Source organism: Diospyros lotus, chromosome 12 (assembly GCF_014633365.1).
Source record: "Diospyros lotus cultivar Yz01 chromosome 12, ASM1463336v1, whole genome shotgun sequence".
NCBI classification, from domain to species: Eukaryota; Viridiplantae; Streptophyta; class Magnoliopsida; order Ericales; family Ebenaceae; genus Diospyros; species Diospyros lotus.
In genome coordinates, this window is record NC_068349.1 from 33,991,966 (window position 1) to 34,008,774 (window position 16,809).

A 16,809-nucleotide genomic window follows, 5' to 3' on the forward strand; every position below is an offset into this window, starting at 1 on the left:
AAACTAAAAGATAAATGTTCAATATAAATAATTTTTGCTAATTCTTTCCTATTTTTTTCATCGGTACAAATAAAAAATAGAAAAAATATTTCTAATTATCTTTAAAATCTTACGATTTTACGTTTTGAGTTTACGATTCGATTTTATGAACTCTCTTTCGATCTCATTTAAAATCTCAATTTTAACAACCTTTGTAACGCCCCGCTTTCCCGGGCGCGTTATAACTTGAGACAATTCCGAGACAATAAATTTTTTTTTCTTTAAACATTAAAGCTAAACCACGTCATTTCTCGAATCCGTCCTAGAATTCCCATACATTAATCTCGAAAGAGAATCATTATACTCATCAAATGCGGAAGCAAAGATCGAAACCTGATATTTTAACATTAATCATAAATTCTTACATCTTCAACATTCCTCAAAACTTTCAGAATCTAAAGTAGCAGAACTTAAATACAGGGCTACATAACATACATTTCATTCTTCATACACCCTGCTAAATGCCATTTCATGCCTCATTTATCCTCGAATCTGCTACAATCACCACCTAGAACGTTTGAATATTTCAGGGGCAAAAACTCAAATTAGATGATGAACCATCTAAGTAAGGGTACATAATGTTATATCATGTCTATATGCAATGTCTTTCCTCATAGGTGTCAACTACACCCCTCATGCTACCTACCATTTTTGCGGTCACCTCTTTCGAAGCCGGGGTGTATGGGTGCACCTTGGTAAAGTAACGGTGCCAGTTCGTACTCCCTATGGCCTCAAATGCGTGTGATCAATGATATCAACGTGTATTTATGCATTTCATAATCATGTCATGGATGCAGCCTACGTGATGGGTACATATCAGAATATGTCAATATGATGAAAACATTTTTGAGAAACATAAATCACTTACAAACCAAGCATTTTCCATAAAACTAAATCCAGTGGGGAAGTACCACTTACCTTCTCAAGCTTATCAGGCTACCTCGATATCTACGCATGTCTCGAAATTCATGCATCGTCTCGATTTGTGTGCCAACCTCAAAATTTGCACAAGTCACTTCAACTTAAGCCTCAAAGTATCCTAATCACCATAATTATTTAAATAAACATTAAAACCTATTTTTCATAATTTCTGGTATTTTCTTTAATTTTCTTTCTATTTCTTCCTAATTTTCCTCAATAAATCCAAACTAAATATTCTTAAAATATTTTCTCAAATATTCCTCTACGAAAATTCATAAAATAATATTCTTGAATTTCTAAATTTTTTTAGGAAATTTTACTCACCTTAACTTAGCATCTCTGGCTTTCTCGGTATGCGTGCCTTATCCTCGAAATGCGTGCTCGAACCGTTTTTCTTGCCAAAATCTCTGAAAACTTACTGAATCCCCAAATCCTATTTTTCAGGATTTTTCTAACATTTTTTTTCTATTTTCTTTCCTTTTCTTTCTTTCTTTTTTCTTTCTTTTTCTTTTCTTTCTTCTTTTTCTTTTTTTTTTTTCTTCTTCTTCTTCTTCCCTTCTACTCTTTCTTCTTCCTCTACACCGCGCCTGCAACTTCCACACGACCAGTCGCCGCCGCCACCGCGAGCTTCCGCTCGGCCCTCCGCCGGCCGCCTCCGCCTCGCCGGACCCCAGCGCCTTGCATCCATCGCCGTGAGCTGCTGTTTGCGGCCTTTGTTGGTTGCGGCGGGTTACAGCCATGGCTACACGCTTAGCTTCTCCAGCCGCCCCTCCCAGCCTCCATCGAGCTCTCCCCTCGCTGACTTACCGTGGGGCTATCACCGACCTCCCGCTCGTGCCACCCACTGCTGCTGATGATCCTTGTTGTGCGTCAGCCATGGCTGCACACAGTAGCTCGCGTCCGGCCACCCATGGCTAGGCCGGCCACCTCCGTTGTAGCTGCTCCGTTGCGAGCTTCCAGCTCTCTCTTGATCTCCCTCATTCTCCTTCTCTTTCTCGGCCAAACCCGAGCCCCTACCCCTTCACTCTCATTCTTCCCCTCTATTTATAGGCATCCCGCCCCTCTCCTCGCTGCCTTGCCCATACCTCTTGCTTGGGAAATCTTCCATAAATCTTGCAGGACATGGTTTGCAGAAGGATGGTTGCCAAATCTTTCCAATTGCAGCCAAAATCTCGGCCACAATAGCTAGCCCTACACACATGCGCTCATGCATATATATATAAATATGTATATATAAATTATATATTACACTTTAATTTAAGAAAATTACACATTAAATCCTAAATTTCATCCCTATTACACTTGTGCAATTCCCTAATTGCAACTACGGCCTAAACCTCAAATTAATTTGTATTATAATACCGAAAATCCATAATTAATAACTTAAATTTTACTCGAAATAGACGATTTTGCCTTTGCGTCCTCTCGGGACCTTTGTTTCATCTTGAAACTACTGAAGGGTTGCTCGTTGCGCAAAACCGAAGCCCCCCTAAGGTTTCATTGATTTTTCGAGAGTCTCTATAACGATTCGATTTTGCAACCTAAATAACAGTTGTATTTTAGTTGTACCGAAAACTGTTCCCGATCCGATTTCTTTCGATACCATAAATCTTAACTCGGAACACATATAGAGACCATATCGTTTTCCTTAGACAATTTCACTCCGAGGCATTCTCTGCAGTTGATTTGGTACCTGAAATTACTATAAAAATCAATTTTTCGATATTCTAAACTTATTAAAATTTCGTGGCAACCTTATCTAAACATAGGGTATTACAACCTTATTTGATTAATATTCTTTATTAAATCTTATACATTTACATTAATATGATAGACAATATAATATATCAACACATGAGTATCATAAAAAATATCAAATTTGAGTATAAAAATAATATGTTTGTTGTATTTAATGGATCGTTTGGATTATTTGGTTATGCATTGACTTGTGAAAGCTTTTAAATGACTTTGGGGAGTTTTTAAAGGCATTGGCGCACGAGCGCACACACACAAAAATCTACCGGCAATGAAAACAAATAATAAATTTTGTTTTTCATGAAGCAAGACCGAATATTTTATTGGAAAATCTTTATAAGAGATTCCAAAATTGTTGATAATGAAAAGATAAAGATACTGATATTAAAGAAAATATTTTTCTAAGTATAAACAAGATGTGAATCAACGCAATTAGAATATAAAGTAAGATAAAGATTGTAATTGAATATAAGAAATCAAGATGTTTGGTTTAAATTGAGAATTTTCTTTATTTTATATTTAAAAACATTTCTTTTCTTTTTTTTCTTTATTTAACAAAAAATAAGGGGATTGGAAAACAGACTAAACAAACAAACAAAGGCTAAATTTGCATTACAATTGATAAGTGAGGGCTGTAAAAGCAAATAAAGCACAATTTTGGGCAAGACTGAAATAACAACAAAATAACCCCAACCAAACTAAACTAAACTAAACGCCATGGGAACCTATATATACAAGAGGTAGGGAGAGAGAGAGAGAGAGAGAGAGAGAAAGAGATTGAGATTGGATAGGGATTAGCTTTGGGGTTTTGAATTCGAATCTGGATTTTGATTACGTTTCGGATTTGGATATGGATTTCGAAGCTATATAGAGACAAAGGAGGGAGGGCTGCGTCGATCAGTGTTTGTTTTGCTGTCATTCTGAACGGATCAATCGGTAAAGATTCAAGAATCGAGCGACCGGCGACCATTTTCGAAGGAAGGCCTTTAATCTCGACTTCAGGTTTGCATATCTCCCATCTGCGACCGATCTTTCTTTATCAGCATTGATGGTTGAGGGTTTTCTTTTACCGCAATCGTCAAGATGGCTATGGACTGATAGTTTAGGGTTTTCTCGTACCGCAATCCATGAAGAAGCCGTCAAGAAGGCTACGGCGACCGTAGTCGGTTCCGTGTTTTTGAGTTGTCCGTATTCGCCCTTTGGGGTTTGGAAATTTTGGAATTTTGTATTCAGGGCATGGAAATCCCAGGTTCGTTCACTGTCTTCGGCTTGCAATCGAGAAATCCGAAGGCTCAGTGGTGTTATGGGGAATAGGAGATCCAGAGATTTTGGTCTTGATCGGATTCTTGGATTTGGAATTTGGACGGTTTTCTTGATGAAAGACGGACGCTGTTGGTTACAGACTACAGAGCGATTGTTCACGTCATTAATTAATTAAATATCTCTCTGTGCATATAACATGGCTACCGCAGCGGCAAGAGTTTCAGAGAGGAGGCAGGGGTCAGGTTTTCATCGGCGGCAATCTAGAGGAGGAGGAGCGAACGTTATTTGTGCCTTTTGGCTTGAGGGGAGGTGCAGTCGATACCCGTGTAAGTTCTTGCACGCAGAATCAGGATCAGCGGCCTCACCGCGACCTAAACAATTCCAAGCCCACAAGTCAAGAACCTGGAAGAGGACTCCCGACAACAGCAGTACTGTCAAGAATTCATCCGTGTTGTCTGGTGGAGTAAACATATTGATGGTACTGAAAGAGTTGAAGACGAAGTTTGCCGACACTGGCTTTCTGGAAAGTGCGTGCGTGGCGAGGACTGCAAATACTTGCACTCGTGTTCCTGTGGCAATGGGTTTTCAATGTTCACGAAGCTAGAAGGGCACAGCAAGGTGATTGTTTGAAATTGAACAGTTGTTCCTGGATTTTCTTTTACTTGCAGTATGTGAATAACATTAATTTTGGGCGCAATATATAGGCTGTTAAAGGGATTGCACTTCCTTCTGGCTCCTACACACTTTACACGGGTTGTAAGGACAAAACCGTACGAGTACGGGACTGCAATACTGGTCAGGTCAGTATAATTACCTCCATTTGCACTGGCCTCTTCTTATTGATAAATCTTGCTTTCCCTGCAATATATAAATTGACATGTCTTATCATTTCTATGCATGCAAAATGCACAGTGCGTTCAAGTGGTTGATCTTCCGGGTGAAGTTGGGTCGCTGATCAGTGAGGGTCCATGGGTATTTGTGGGCATGGAAGAAGATGCTGTTAAGGTACTTTACATTTTGGCCTGAATGCACTATTGTAAATTTTATTTCCTAATATGGTGGTCCAAATTTGTTAATTTTTTTGTGGGTGTTGCAGGTGTGGAACACACAGACGGGCAATGAACTGACGCTTCTCGGACCAGTTGGACTAGTTCGTGCTTTAGCCACCACGGATGATATGCTTTTTCGCTGCGACACAGGTATATACTTCATGGATTTGTCAGTTATTTCGGATATGTAGTTTCGCAGGTCTCCATTGAGTACTCATTAGAAAAAATATAAGGAGCCCACTATGATTGGTTTTTGATGCATATGTATGCTTCCATATTGTTGATAAACATATGTTCTATTCTTCAATTGATCTGTTTTGGCCTATCATTTAGGTTTTGGCTTCCATGGGTTTTAGGTGTGGGACCTGAATACCTTGCTGTGTGTCCAAACACCACAAGGACATGCAGGTGTCGTTATGTGTGTTCTTTGCTGGGACAAGTATTTGTTGTCCTGTTCTTTGGATAGAAGCATAAAGGTTGGGGTTCCACCGAAGCTGGGGACATAGAGATGATCTACACGCATGAAGAAGAACATGTAATGACTATTGTGAATGAATTTTTTGCACTAGCTAGCTACATCCATCCCCTGTATTGCATTTTTCTGCATGCACTTAACATGTGGATATTTGTTCTTTTTTGCTTCTTTTCTCTCGCTTATCTTTTATGTTCTCTATTAGTTCGAAGCATTTTAGCTCTTCCAAACATAGTGGCCGCCAAAAACTCACACTTGAACTGAGTCGTGGGCATTTTCTTTTGTTCAAGAAGCACTTTGGTGTCATCATCCAAACATAGTGGCCAAAAGCTCGCAGTTGAACTAAATAAGATTGTAAAATTCCAATCTGTCTGATGTTTCAGGGCGTTCTTGGCCTCTGCGGGCTTAATGATGCTGAGGCCAAACCTATTCTGCTCTGCTCATGCCACGACAACTATGTCCGGTTGTATGACTTGCCAACGTAAGTATGAAACAGATGATACACACGTCTCCAAATGTCTCCTCTCTTTTTTTTTCTTACAGCACAAACAATTAACCAACCAAGTGATTTGATTTTATGAAAATGAAATGGGTTTTAGGTTCGCTGAAAGGGGCAAGCTGTTTGCAAAACGAGAAGTGCGGGCAATTCAGATTGGCGCAGCAGGCACAGGCCTCTTCTTCACCGGGGATGCAACGGGCCAAATAACAGTATGGAAATTCGATGCAGAGTTGAAGAAGCAGACATCGTCCTCATCATCATGAGCCAGCCATTCTTATGTTTAAGAAAGTGTAATTAATGTATTTTGATTGTTTCATTCGTTGATTCACCTTCCCGAGGTGTCTAAATATGCTCTTCTGCTGGAGGGGAATTAGTTTGTTGAATGAATGAAGTTGAGTCTGTACGAAAGTTTATTTGTTGAATGCAATAAAATGTATACGTTGTTGGTATCAAGGCATTCTTGTGTGCAATTGAAACTTTTAGTGTGCATGGAGAGTGTAAGAAGCTTGTGAAATGACTCAAATGCCCTTGAGGGCTGTTAGCGATCTGTGAGGGGTACAAGTTATAGTTTCCGGTATTGCTGAAATGTCCGAACTATTTCAGGAAGAGGCCATTGGATTTGCTTAAAAAAAGTTTCAAAAGCTTAGCCCGCAGCCACTTTGACCTCACTTATTGCTTCTTTCTAGGGTTTTTTTTTTTTTTTTAATTTTTCTTCGAGTATTTTTTTCTTTTCTCTTTTTGAAAAAGAGAACTCTTGAGAAGCCCTTGATTCGACAATAAACTAGAATATTTAGGTTTTAGATCTTGATTTTTCTACCTATCGGGGCTTCACAAAAAATTTCTTCTTTTGAAAGTTTTCTCATCCTTAATTTAAGAAGTCGGGATATGTTTTTTTTTCTATTTTTCAGAAATGACTTAGACCCTAAAAGAGCCTATTTTAGTTTATTTACTTCAAAAACTCAATTTGAGGCAATACCTTTAAATTGGAAAATCACGTTCTCAACCAAAACCCAAGATCTTTTTAATAGATTATCAATATGCAATTTGTTCGAGACATATAATTCTTATGCCAAATTAAGCTTATTAACTAATGACCGCATACTTCTATGTTTGTTTACGGCAAGCCTTCAAGCTTTATTTGAATCAAATTATACTAATTTGTCCTCGACTTCATGATCACTTCATTGAAGATACATAAATAAGAATACTGTAATGCTATTTGTACACAGTATTTTGACATTATATTTTATATTCATAATATTATAAGTATTTTTTCAAGTAATTAACAACATTTTTTCTTGAGGCTATCAATTACATTTCAAAGATTATAAACACTTTAAAAAGTAAAAGTGTTTCTAATTTTTGAAAACATTACTACCCATTAAATATGACTTTTACTAACTAAATCTGAAGTGGAATCAAAAGCGCCGAACAAATTTGACAAAGACAAATTGATCACCAGATAAACCACAAATAGTCAACGAATCAATTAGCATATCAAAAAAGATGTCAATTAAAGATAGTTATGAATTAGCTATTATTTGTCAAAAAATGAGAATAGATAAAATTTTCCTTTTTGAAATAAAACCAAAAAACTCATTGGAGAATCTTTGTAGGAGATTCTAAAGCTACTGACATTGAAGAGATAATGATTAAGGTTGTTAATAACAAAAAGTTCCACAAGTTAGAGATGTGGATACTAAAGAAAGTACTGTTAAAAATATCGGGTTGTGAATCAATACGATTAGAATTGGTCAAATCAACTAATTTATTGAGAAAGATCTTATAATGTCCATGAACAAGTTGAACAAAGGAAGTAAGTGTTATTTTTATCTTTGATGACATCGTAATTTTGGGAGCATCTTTCCACTATATACATGATTAATCTATATCTTCCCTTCCCCAACCGGTGTTATCTTTGTAAGCCGGCAACGTAACGACAATGTTACATTTTCTTTGGTTGTCCTTACTCCAAAAGAATTTTGACTTTCTTCCAGAGATGAGTGAAATTCAATTAGCCGTGGTCACGATGGGACCAGGATGTCAAGTGGGCTACTAGGTGGCATTGGGGTAAGAACCCATGAGGGATCTTTAACCGCCTTATTCTACATGTTTTTGTCTATTTCATGTGGTAGGAACGAAACAATCGTTGGGTTTACGACAAGGAAAGGTCGACATCCCATTTTACTTATCTGATCTAGAGTATTGTATGGTCTTGTCTGGCACCTTGCATTTTCCCTGCTCTCAGCAAGTGTTAACTTTAGCCCACTTTTAGCATATTCTTTCAGGATGTTTGAAATAATTATCTGGGCTTTCGCTCATTGTCTTTGATGGCAAGATCTTTTTTTTTTTTTCTTTTGATGTGTTAGTTTATCTCTATGTTTCTTGTGTTGTTGATCAGAGGCATGCCCTATCCTTTCATTAGTCATTGCAGGGTTAAGCATTGCGGCCCTTTTGACAACTTTCGTGATAATTAAAGGTATAGAAAGTTTAAAAGATTGGTCACTCTTATCTTTTGATGATACTTAATAATTGAGAGTTGACGTCATAAATTGTCATCTTTCACGTCAAACGATGGCTTGAAATACAAGTATACTTTACATTCTAAGCTATTATTTAGGAGAGTAACAAGGTGTTTCCATCATAAAATGTTGACGCAAAAAGTCTAGTAATGCTTAGAGAGGTATTATGTGTGTGACATATGTGCTCTCTATGTTTGTTTTTAGGAGAGTAACTAGGTGTTTTTATTATTAAATGTTGACATTCGCATCAAAGGCCTAATAACACTTAGGGAGATGAATATGTGACGACATTTGTCGTCTTGAAAGCAATTGTGGCTATTTGGAGGCCTCCTCTAGCAATTTTTTTTTTTTTCTTTTTGGTATTTGTATTGAGGAATGACTCTTTTCATTTTGGTTGTTAGGTTCACAGTATTTTGTGGTTAAGCTTGTTTGTTTCTTTATGAGGATCTAGGTATGGCCTAGTTTCTATTGTAGTGCCCGGCTCTTCATGTTGGTAGTTTTTTTTTCTTATCTTGTCTTGTTAGTCAGGGCATGCCCTACCATGGTTGTTGTATTCTTTTTTTTTTTGTTCAATAAAAATCTCATTTATAGAAAAAGGAAAATCATACAAGGTACTATAGAGATAGTGTTTGAATACATTTTTTTTTTTTTTTGGTGTTTTTTCTATTTTTCCAAACAATTTGGAGCATCGCTGAAATGACCGAACTACCCCTGGAAGAGGCCGTTGGAGCAATTAGAAAGAGTTTCGAAGGCTTGCTCAAATAGCCATTTTGACCTCTCTTATTGTCCCTTCTAGATTTTTATAATTTTTGAAATTTTACACACTTATTATACACTTTTTTATAAGTAAAGAACATATTTTCACAAAAAAATTTCTCAAAGTTTTTTTATTTTTTTCCGAAAGAAAACTCTTAAAAAGCTCCTGCATTGGCTATAAACCAGATTTTTTGGGTTTTAGGTCTTAGTTTTTCTATCTGTCAATGCTTAACCAAAATTTCTTCCTTAAAAAATTTTCACACCTCTAAAAATTTTGGAACTTGATGTATTGTGACTAATTCAAGAAATTTCAAAGACTTAGCAAAATATAAAGTTCAAAGACTATTTGGGATATGAACTTAAAATTCATAAAGTATAAAGTCAATTTCTTTTTCAATTTAGTTGTCGTGGGAGTTAAAAAAAGAGCAGGGAAAAAGGGGAGAGAGGGTATTTCGTAAATTTTTAACAATTTAAGGGTGATAAAATAATGATATGAAAAAATTAGAACAAAATTTGCATGGTAAAAGTAATTGTTATAAAATGACTAAGTTCTCATATATATGCTTTTTATTTGTAAGGTAAAGATTAGGGATGCTAAGTTTATTTTATTTGACATCACAGTAGATATATAAAGTACATATTTTTATGATTATAATGTTAGTATCAAAATGTGTATATTGTGTATATTTCTTATGATATTTATTTTTATTTTTAATTGAACATGTTTAGAGTTAATTTTTAATCAAAATAAAAATAAATGCAAAAATAAGAAAACAAATTTGAAAGAATACTACATTAATCTAATTTTTGATAAATATTCTGGGTATTCTGAGACTAATTAGGATTTAGACTTCTATGGATAAACCTTATTCTTTGCATGATTCTTGGATAGATTTTTGGAGATGTCTATTTATGCTTTTGGTTCTAGGACTACCTCGCAAGAGACTCTTCTAGAAGACCTTTTAACTCTGCTAGAGCTCCTTTGATAGGAGTCTATTGAGACTCTACCGGAGTTTTTTGTGCGAAACTTTATTTTTATGCTTTTGGGCTTTTCGTTCGTAGGCCTTCATTATTGGGTTAGTATGCATTCATTAGGTTTTTTTCCTCCAAATCTTTTTCCATTAGAGTTTCCCTCTGAGTTTTTCTCAAGATTTCGCTTTGGTTCTCCTATTGAATTTATTTGACTAGATCTTAGTCCACAAACACATAAGAATAATTATAATTTTCGCAAAAAAAAAAAAAAGACACAAGCTACCATATTTAGGTGGCCACAAAATTAGGATGGAAATTTCATGGTTGAGACACCATGAATATATATAGCCAGAAGAAGGCTAGTGAGTCGTCCACCTCCCCATCCCCCTCATGATCCTTAGAGCTTGGAATATTAGGGGTTTAAATCACCCTACAAAGCAATGGGAGGCCCACTCCTTGATTTTTCAACATCATCTTAGGTTTTGTGCTCTTCTTGAGATCCGCATCCAGCTTAGCCGCTCTCAAGACATCGCCTGTAATATTATGCCTCGTTGGTCTTGGCTTATGAACTATGAGTTTAGTCCCCAGGGGCGTATTTGGATTGGGTTTGATCCTAGTGTTTTCTTTGTGTCAGTTCTTGGAGGCTCGGATCAATTTCTTCATCTTTTATGTATTAGAGTTGCGGATTGTAAAGAGTTTGTTGTTTCTTGTATCTATGCCAGTTATGATAAGCCTGACCAGTCTCGATTATGGCATCGCCTTCTTTCCTTGGTGCCTAGCATTAATTTCTCCCCGTGGCTTCTTATGGGGGATTTTAATGTTTGTAAGCATTAGTATGAACCCAAGGTGGTAATTTGGATCGTTCTCTAGGTATGGCTCGTTTTGCTGACTTCCTCAACCGAGCCTCCCTTCAAGATCTTTCCTTTAGTGGCCCTATTCTGACGTGGAATAACAGACGTTCAGGCTCTAATTGTATCTTTCACAAGTTGGATCGTGTTCTTGTTAATGATGGGTGGCTGGTGCAGTTTGGTGATAGCTCAACTTCCTTCCTTCTACCATGTATCTCGGATCACAGCCCTATGACGGTCTCCTTGCAGAATGATCAGGGCAGGAGAGGTGGGCCTTTTCGCTTCAATAATCATTTGGTTGAGCACCTTTCCTTTGCTCAGACAGTTCAATCTTGTTGGGCCTTCAGGGTAGATGACTGGACTATGTATCGCCTTGTTAAAAAGCTCAAGGCTGTCAAGCATGGTCTCAAGTTCCTCAACACTAAGCAAGGTCATGTGACTTCATGTGTTTTAAGCCTTAGAGACCAGCTTCAGGAGATCCAGGGGCTTCTTTATTCCTCCCCCTCCGATGCCTCCCTTCGAGCCCATGAGTGTGACCTTTCTTGATCTTATTCGACTGCTTTGTCCTAAGAAAGTGAATTCTTTCGTCTTTGTGCCCGTATTCGCTGGAGTGGGAAGGGGATCGATGTTCCCATTTCTTTTTCCAACATATGCTTTCTAATAGTAATTTTCAACATATTCATAGTTTGATCAGGTCTGATGGTTCTCCCACGTCCTCGGAGTCTGAGGTTCCTCAAGTCCTCATATCTCATTTCTATGATCTTCTTGGGCCCTGTTCTAGAGGGACTGCTTTCAGCCGTGAGTCGCTTGTCATGTATGTTGATAGGGCCATCTCCCCTGATGCTTGGCCAGATCTACTGAGAGATGTCTCGGATAAGGAGATCCAATTGACTCTGTTCTCGATGGGGGATGATAAAGCCCCTGGTCCTGACGGTTTCACTATCAAGTTTTTTCGTCATGCTTGGGATATTATTGGGGCAAATTTTATAGCTGTTGTTTCTAGCTTTTTCCAGTCAGGTAAATTACTGGGTGAGATCAATGCTACTATCATCATCCTAGTGCCTAAGGTCCCCTACCCGGAGTCACCTAGCCAGTTCCATCTTATTTCTTGCTGTAACGTTGCCTATAAGGTCATCTCCAAGATTCTTTCCATTCGGATTAAGCCTCTGTTACCCCAGTTGGTCGATGTCTCCCAGACCGCCTTTGTGCCTGGTAGGTCTATAGATGACAATATCCTAATGGCACAGGAGTTGCTGCATCAATACCACATCCCAAAGGGTCCTGCCAAATGTGCTCTTAAGGTTGATCTTAGTAAGGCTTATGATTTGGTGGATTGGGATTTCCTTCTTTGTGTTCTGCACCGTATGAATTCCCCCCCTGCTTTGTCTCTTGGATCAAGGCCTGTGTGTCTACGACCTGTTTCTCAATTAAGGTTAATGGGATGCTCCATGATTTTTTCCCTGGTGGTCGAGGCCTTAAGCAAGGGGATCCTCTTTCCCCTTATCTCTTTGTCCTAATCATGCAAGTTCTCCATTGTATTGTCTCCTATCAATCGCACGGAGATGATTTCCATTTCCATTGGAAGTGTGATAGGTAAGACATTGCCATGCTCATGTTTGCTGATGACCTCATGCTTTTTTCCAATGGTGACTTGGCTTCGGTCCGCATTCCAAAGCAATGCCTTGATCGCTTTGCTATGATGTCTGGGTTAGAGGCGAATCTAACTAAAAGTGATTGCTTTGTTTGTTGTGATGACCCTAATCTTTGTCCTTCTCTAATGCAGGAATCAGGTTTTAGGCAGGGCTCTCTTCCTATTCGCTATCTTGGGATTCCCCTTATCTCGAAGCAACTTACTTATAATGATTGTCGTCCTATCTTGGACCATGTTCGTTCCAAAGTTGCTTCTTGGACGGGTCGCCTCCTTTCTTTTACGGGCCGTCTCCAGCTTGTCCAATCTGTCTTATCTACCATTCATGTGTTTTGGGCATCAATTTTTGTGCTCCCCAAGAAGGTTCTTAAGGAAGTGGAGAAAGTCATTCGTGCTTTCTTATGGGATGGTCCGGACTTGTCTCCCTATAAAGCTAAGGTTGCTTGGTCTGATATTTGTTTCCCAAAAGATCAAGGAGGCCTTGGTTTGTGCCCCCTTTATATCTGGAACCAAGCTCTTGCAACCAAATTGATCTGGCGCCTCATGCATGCCTCTTCTGAGTCCCTTTGGATTAGATGGATCCACTCGTACTGTATTAAGGACTCTTGTTCCTGGCTTCTTACGCCTCCTTACTCTTGTATGTGGTATTGGCATAGGATCCTTAACCTTAGGGGCGTTGTTCGTTCATTTCTTCGTTGGAAAATTAGCAATGGTCGTCATGTTTTTCTCTGGCATGACTAATGGCATCCCTTCGGTGTGCTGGTCGATTACTTCTCTCGTTCCTCGCCTTGGAGGACGGGTATCTCTTCTATAGCTAAGGTCTCCTCCATTATCTCTCATGGAACCTGGTCATGGCCCCTTATGCAGTTCTCGAGAGAAGCTCAGCTGATTGTGGAGTCTTTGTCGAGTCCTCCTCGTAGTCTTGTCCCTAACCTCCCTTGGTGGATCCCTGCGCTTGACAACTATTTCTCAATCCGCTCTGTTATGAGTATGTTGAGATGTAAGAGACCTTAGGTCCCTTGGTTTCATTTGGTCTAGCACTCCTCTGGGGTCCCATCCTATGCTTTTATCCTTTGGCTTGCCATTAAGGAGCACATTTTTACTTTGGATCGATTAAACCTATATTTGGCTTTTCCTAACAGGTGTTTCTTATGCAGAGGCGCGATGGAGAGCCATAGCCACTTATTGTTTAGCTGTGTTTATTCTAAACGGGTTTTGCAGAATCTTAGACGTCATGTGAAGTTTGCTTGGCCCTTGAGAAGTTGGGAGTGGGGTGTTTGCTGGGCTACTCATCGGTTGCGTGGTAAATCTCCGTGAGTGGTGGGTCACCGGCTTACTCTTCAAGTGGTAGTCTATTTTATTTGGCGTGAGCATAACAACCGATGCTTTCGGGATAGTGAGCATCATTCCACCCAGCTTGCACTCCAAATCCGGCAGGTGGTTTGGGTGAGGCTGGCCTTCATGTAGTTTTCTTGGTCCCTGTAGAGCATTGCCCTAGTTCGTTTCTGGCGTCTCCCTCATACATGCCTCTGCTCATGTCCGAGTGCTTGATTTTTTTCACTTGGAGGTCTTGTTGTAGGTCTTCAATTGCTTTGACGGTTCATATGTCTATGGTTCTTTTGTTTTCACTGTGTCTGCCTTTTGTGGCTTTTCTCTTGCCACGTATGTTTGTGGCGGTGTGTTCCGTCCTTTTTCCTTCAGTTAGTTGGTGTTGTTGGTTTGTTCTCTGCTTAGGGTATTCCCCTGTTGTGTTCTTAGTCGCTATTGCACTGGGCTCTTTTGTTCTATAAAATTCTTATTTATAGAAAAAAAGAAAAAAGAAAAAATATATATATAGCTAGAAAACACGCACTAAAGTAAGAGAAAATGTTATTTGTACAACTATAAGCACTAAAATAAGAGAAAATGTAATTTGTACATGATGTTCTTATGTTTTGACAGGCACATAATTACAAGTATTTCTTTAAGGAATTGACGACACTTCTTTATAAATTATCAACTATTTTTCGAAAATTATAAGCATTTTTGTTGTACGTAAAAAGTGTATAATTATCAAAAAAAATAGAAAAAAATACTTAAAACTCTATAATTTTAAAAATATATTTATAACACTTCTTTATAGTTAATAGTTTCACGAAAAAATGTTATTAATTAATTGAAAAAATACTTATAATTTTATAAATATTAAATATATTATTAACAAATTGTGTTCTCACCAAAACTAAAAGATAAATGTTCAATAAAAATTATTTTTATTAATTCTTTCTTTTTTTTTTCATCAGAATAAATAAAAGAGATCTTTAATTGTTTTTAAAAATTTACGATTTTACGATTTAATTTTATGAACCCTACTTCGATCCCACTTAAAATCTTAATTTTAACAACCTTCTTTTATTAACATTCTATATTGAATCTTATACATTTATATTAATATGGCACATAATATAATATATCAATGCATAAGTATCCTAAAAAATATCAAATTTGCGTATAAAAATAATATTTTTGTTGTATTTAATGGATCTTTTGGATGATTTAGGTGTGCATTGGCTTGTGAAAGCTTTTAACGGACTACAATTGTATAAAAATATCAATTGTAACTTTCCATTACAATTGATAAGCGAGGGCTGAAAAAGAAAATAAAGCACAATTTTGGTCAAAAAAGAAATAACAACAAAATACCCTCAACTAAACTAAATGCGACATGGGAACCTCTATATATACAAGAGGGAGGGAGGGAGAGAGAGAGACAAGGGCGGATCCATGCATGAGCAGACACAATTAACTATGCCAAAGTAAGCTCATTAACTAATGATTGTATACTTCACTAATGACTGTATACTTCTATGTTTGTTTATGGGTAGCCTTCCAACATCATTTGGATCAAATTATACTAATTTGTTATTGGCTTCATGATCATTTCATTGAAGACATATAAATAAGAATACCATATTGCTATTTGTATATAGTGTTTTGATTTTATATTTTATATTTATAACATTATAAGTATTTTTTCAAGTAATCAACAACATTTTTTTCTTGAATCTATCAATTACTTTTCAAAGAATATATAAACACTTTAAAAGGTAAAAGTGTTTTTAATTTTTGAAAACATTACTAGCCGATTAAATATGACTTTTAATTAACTAAATATGAAGCGGAATAAAAAGCACCGATCAAAATTGACAAAGATAAATTGATCACGAGATGAACCACAAATAGTCAACAAATCAACTGGTACATCATAGAAGATGTCAATTAAAGATAATTGTGAGTTAGCTATCTTTTGTCAAAAAATGAGAACAGATAAAAATTTTCTTTTTGAAACAAAACCAAAAAACTCATTAGAGAATCTTTCTAGGAGATTCTAAAGCTACCGACAATGAAGAGATAATGATTAAGGTTGTCAATAATAAAAAGTTCCACAAGTTAGAGATGCGGATACTAAAGAAACTATTGTTACAAATATCAGGTTGTGAATCAATACGATCAGAATTGCTCAAATCAACTAATTTATTGAGAAAGATCTTATGATGTCCATGAACAAGTTGAACAAAGGAAGTAAATTTGATTTTTATCTTTGATGAGATCGCGATTTTGGGAACGTCTTTCCACTTTAGGCAAGATTAATCTATATCTTCCCATCCTCAATTGGCGTTATCTTTGTAAGAGGGTAGCGTAACGACAGTGTCACATTTTCTTTGGTTGTCCTTACTCCAAAAGGATTTTGATTTCTTCAGGAAACAAGCGAAATTCAACTTGCCTTGGTCACGATGAGACCAAGGTGTCAAGTGGGTTACTAGGTGACGGTGCGGTAAGAACCCATGGGGGATCTTTAACCGCCTTATTCTACAAGCTTCTATTTATTTCATATGGCAGGAACGGAGCAATCGTTGGGTTTACAACAAGAAAAGGTCAGCATCCCAATTTATTTATCTGATCCAGAGTCTTGTACGGTCTTTTCTGTCCATTTTGCATTTTCCTTAGTCTCACCAGGGGTTAGCTTTTGCTCACTTTTAGCATCTTTCGTCAACATGTCTGAAATAATTATCTAGGCTTTCGCTC

At 37.4% G+C, this 16,809-nt stretch overlaps 1 protein-coding gene across 1 annotated transcript; it reads left to right on the top strand.

Annotated features, from left to right (window-relative positions):
- Nucleotides 1–3,763: 3,763 nt before the first annotated feature.
- On the top strand, nucleotides 3,764–6,474 carry LOC127787624 (zinc finger CCCH domain-containing protein 48-like). The gene is given in 11 exon segments (XM_052315684.1): nucleotides 3,764–4,081; nucleotides 4,188–4,304; nucleotides 4,354–4,596; nucleotides 4,683–4,778; nucleotides 4,891–4,983; nucleotides 5,075–5,177; nucleotides 5,384–5,481; nucleotides 5,483–5,501; nucleotides 5,504–5,562; nucleotides 5,883–5,980; nucleotides 6,099–6,474. Coding segments are annotated over 11 exon segments (1,407 nt in total). The 3' UTR covers nucleotides 6,262–6,474.
- Nucleotides 6,475–16,809: the final 10,335 nt, after the last annotated feature.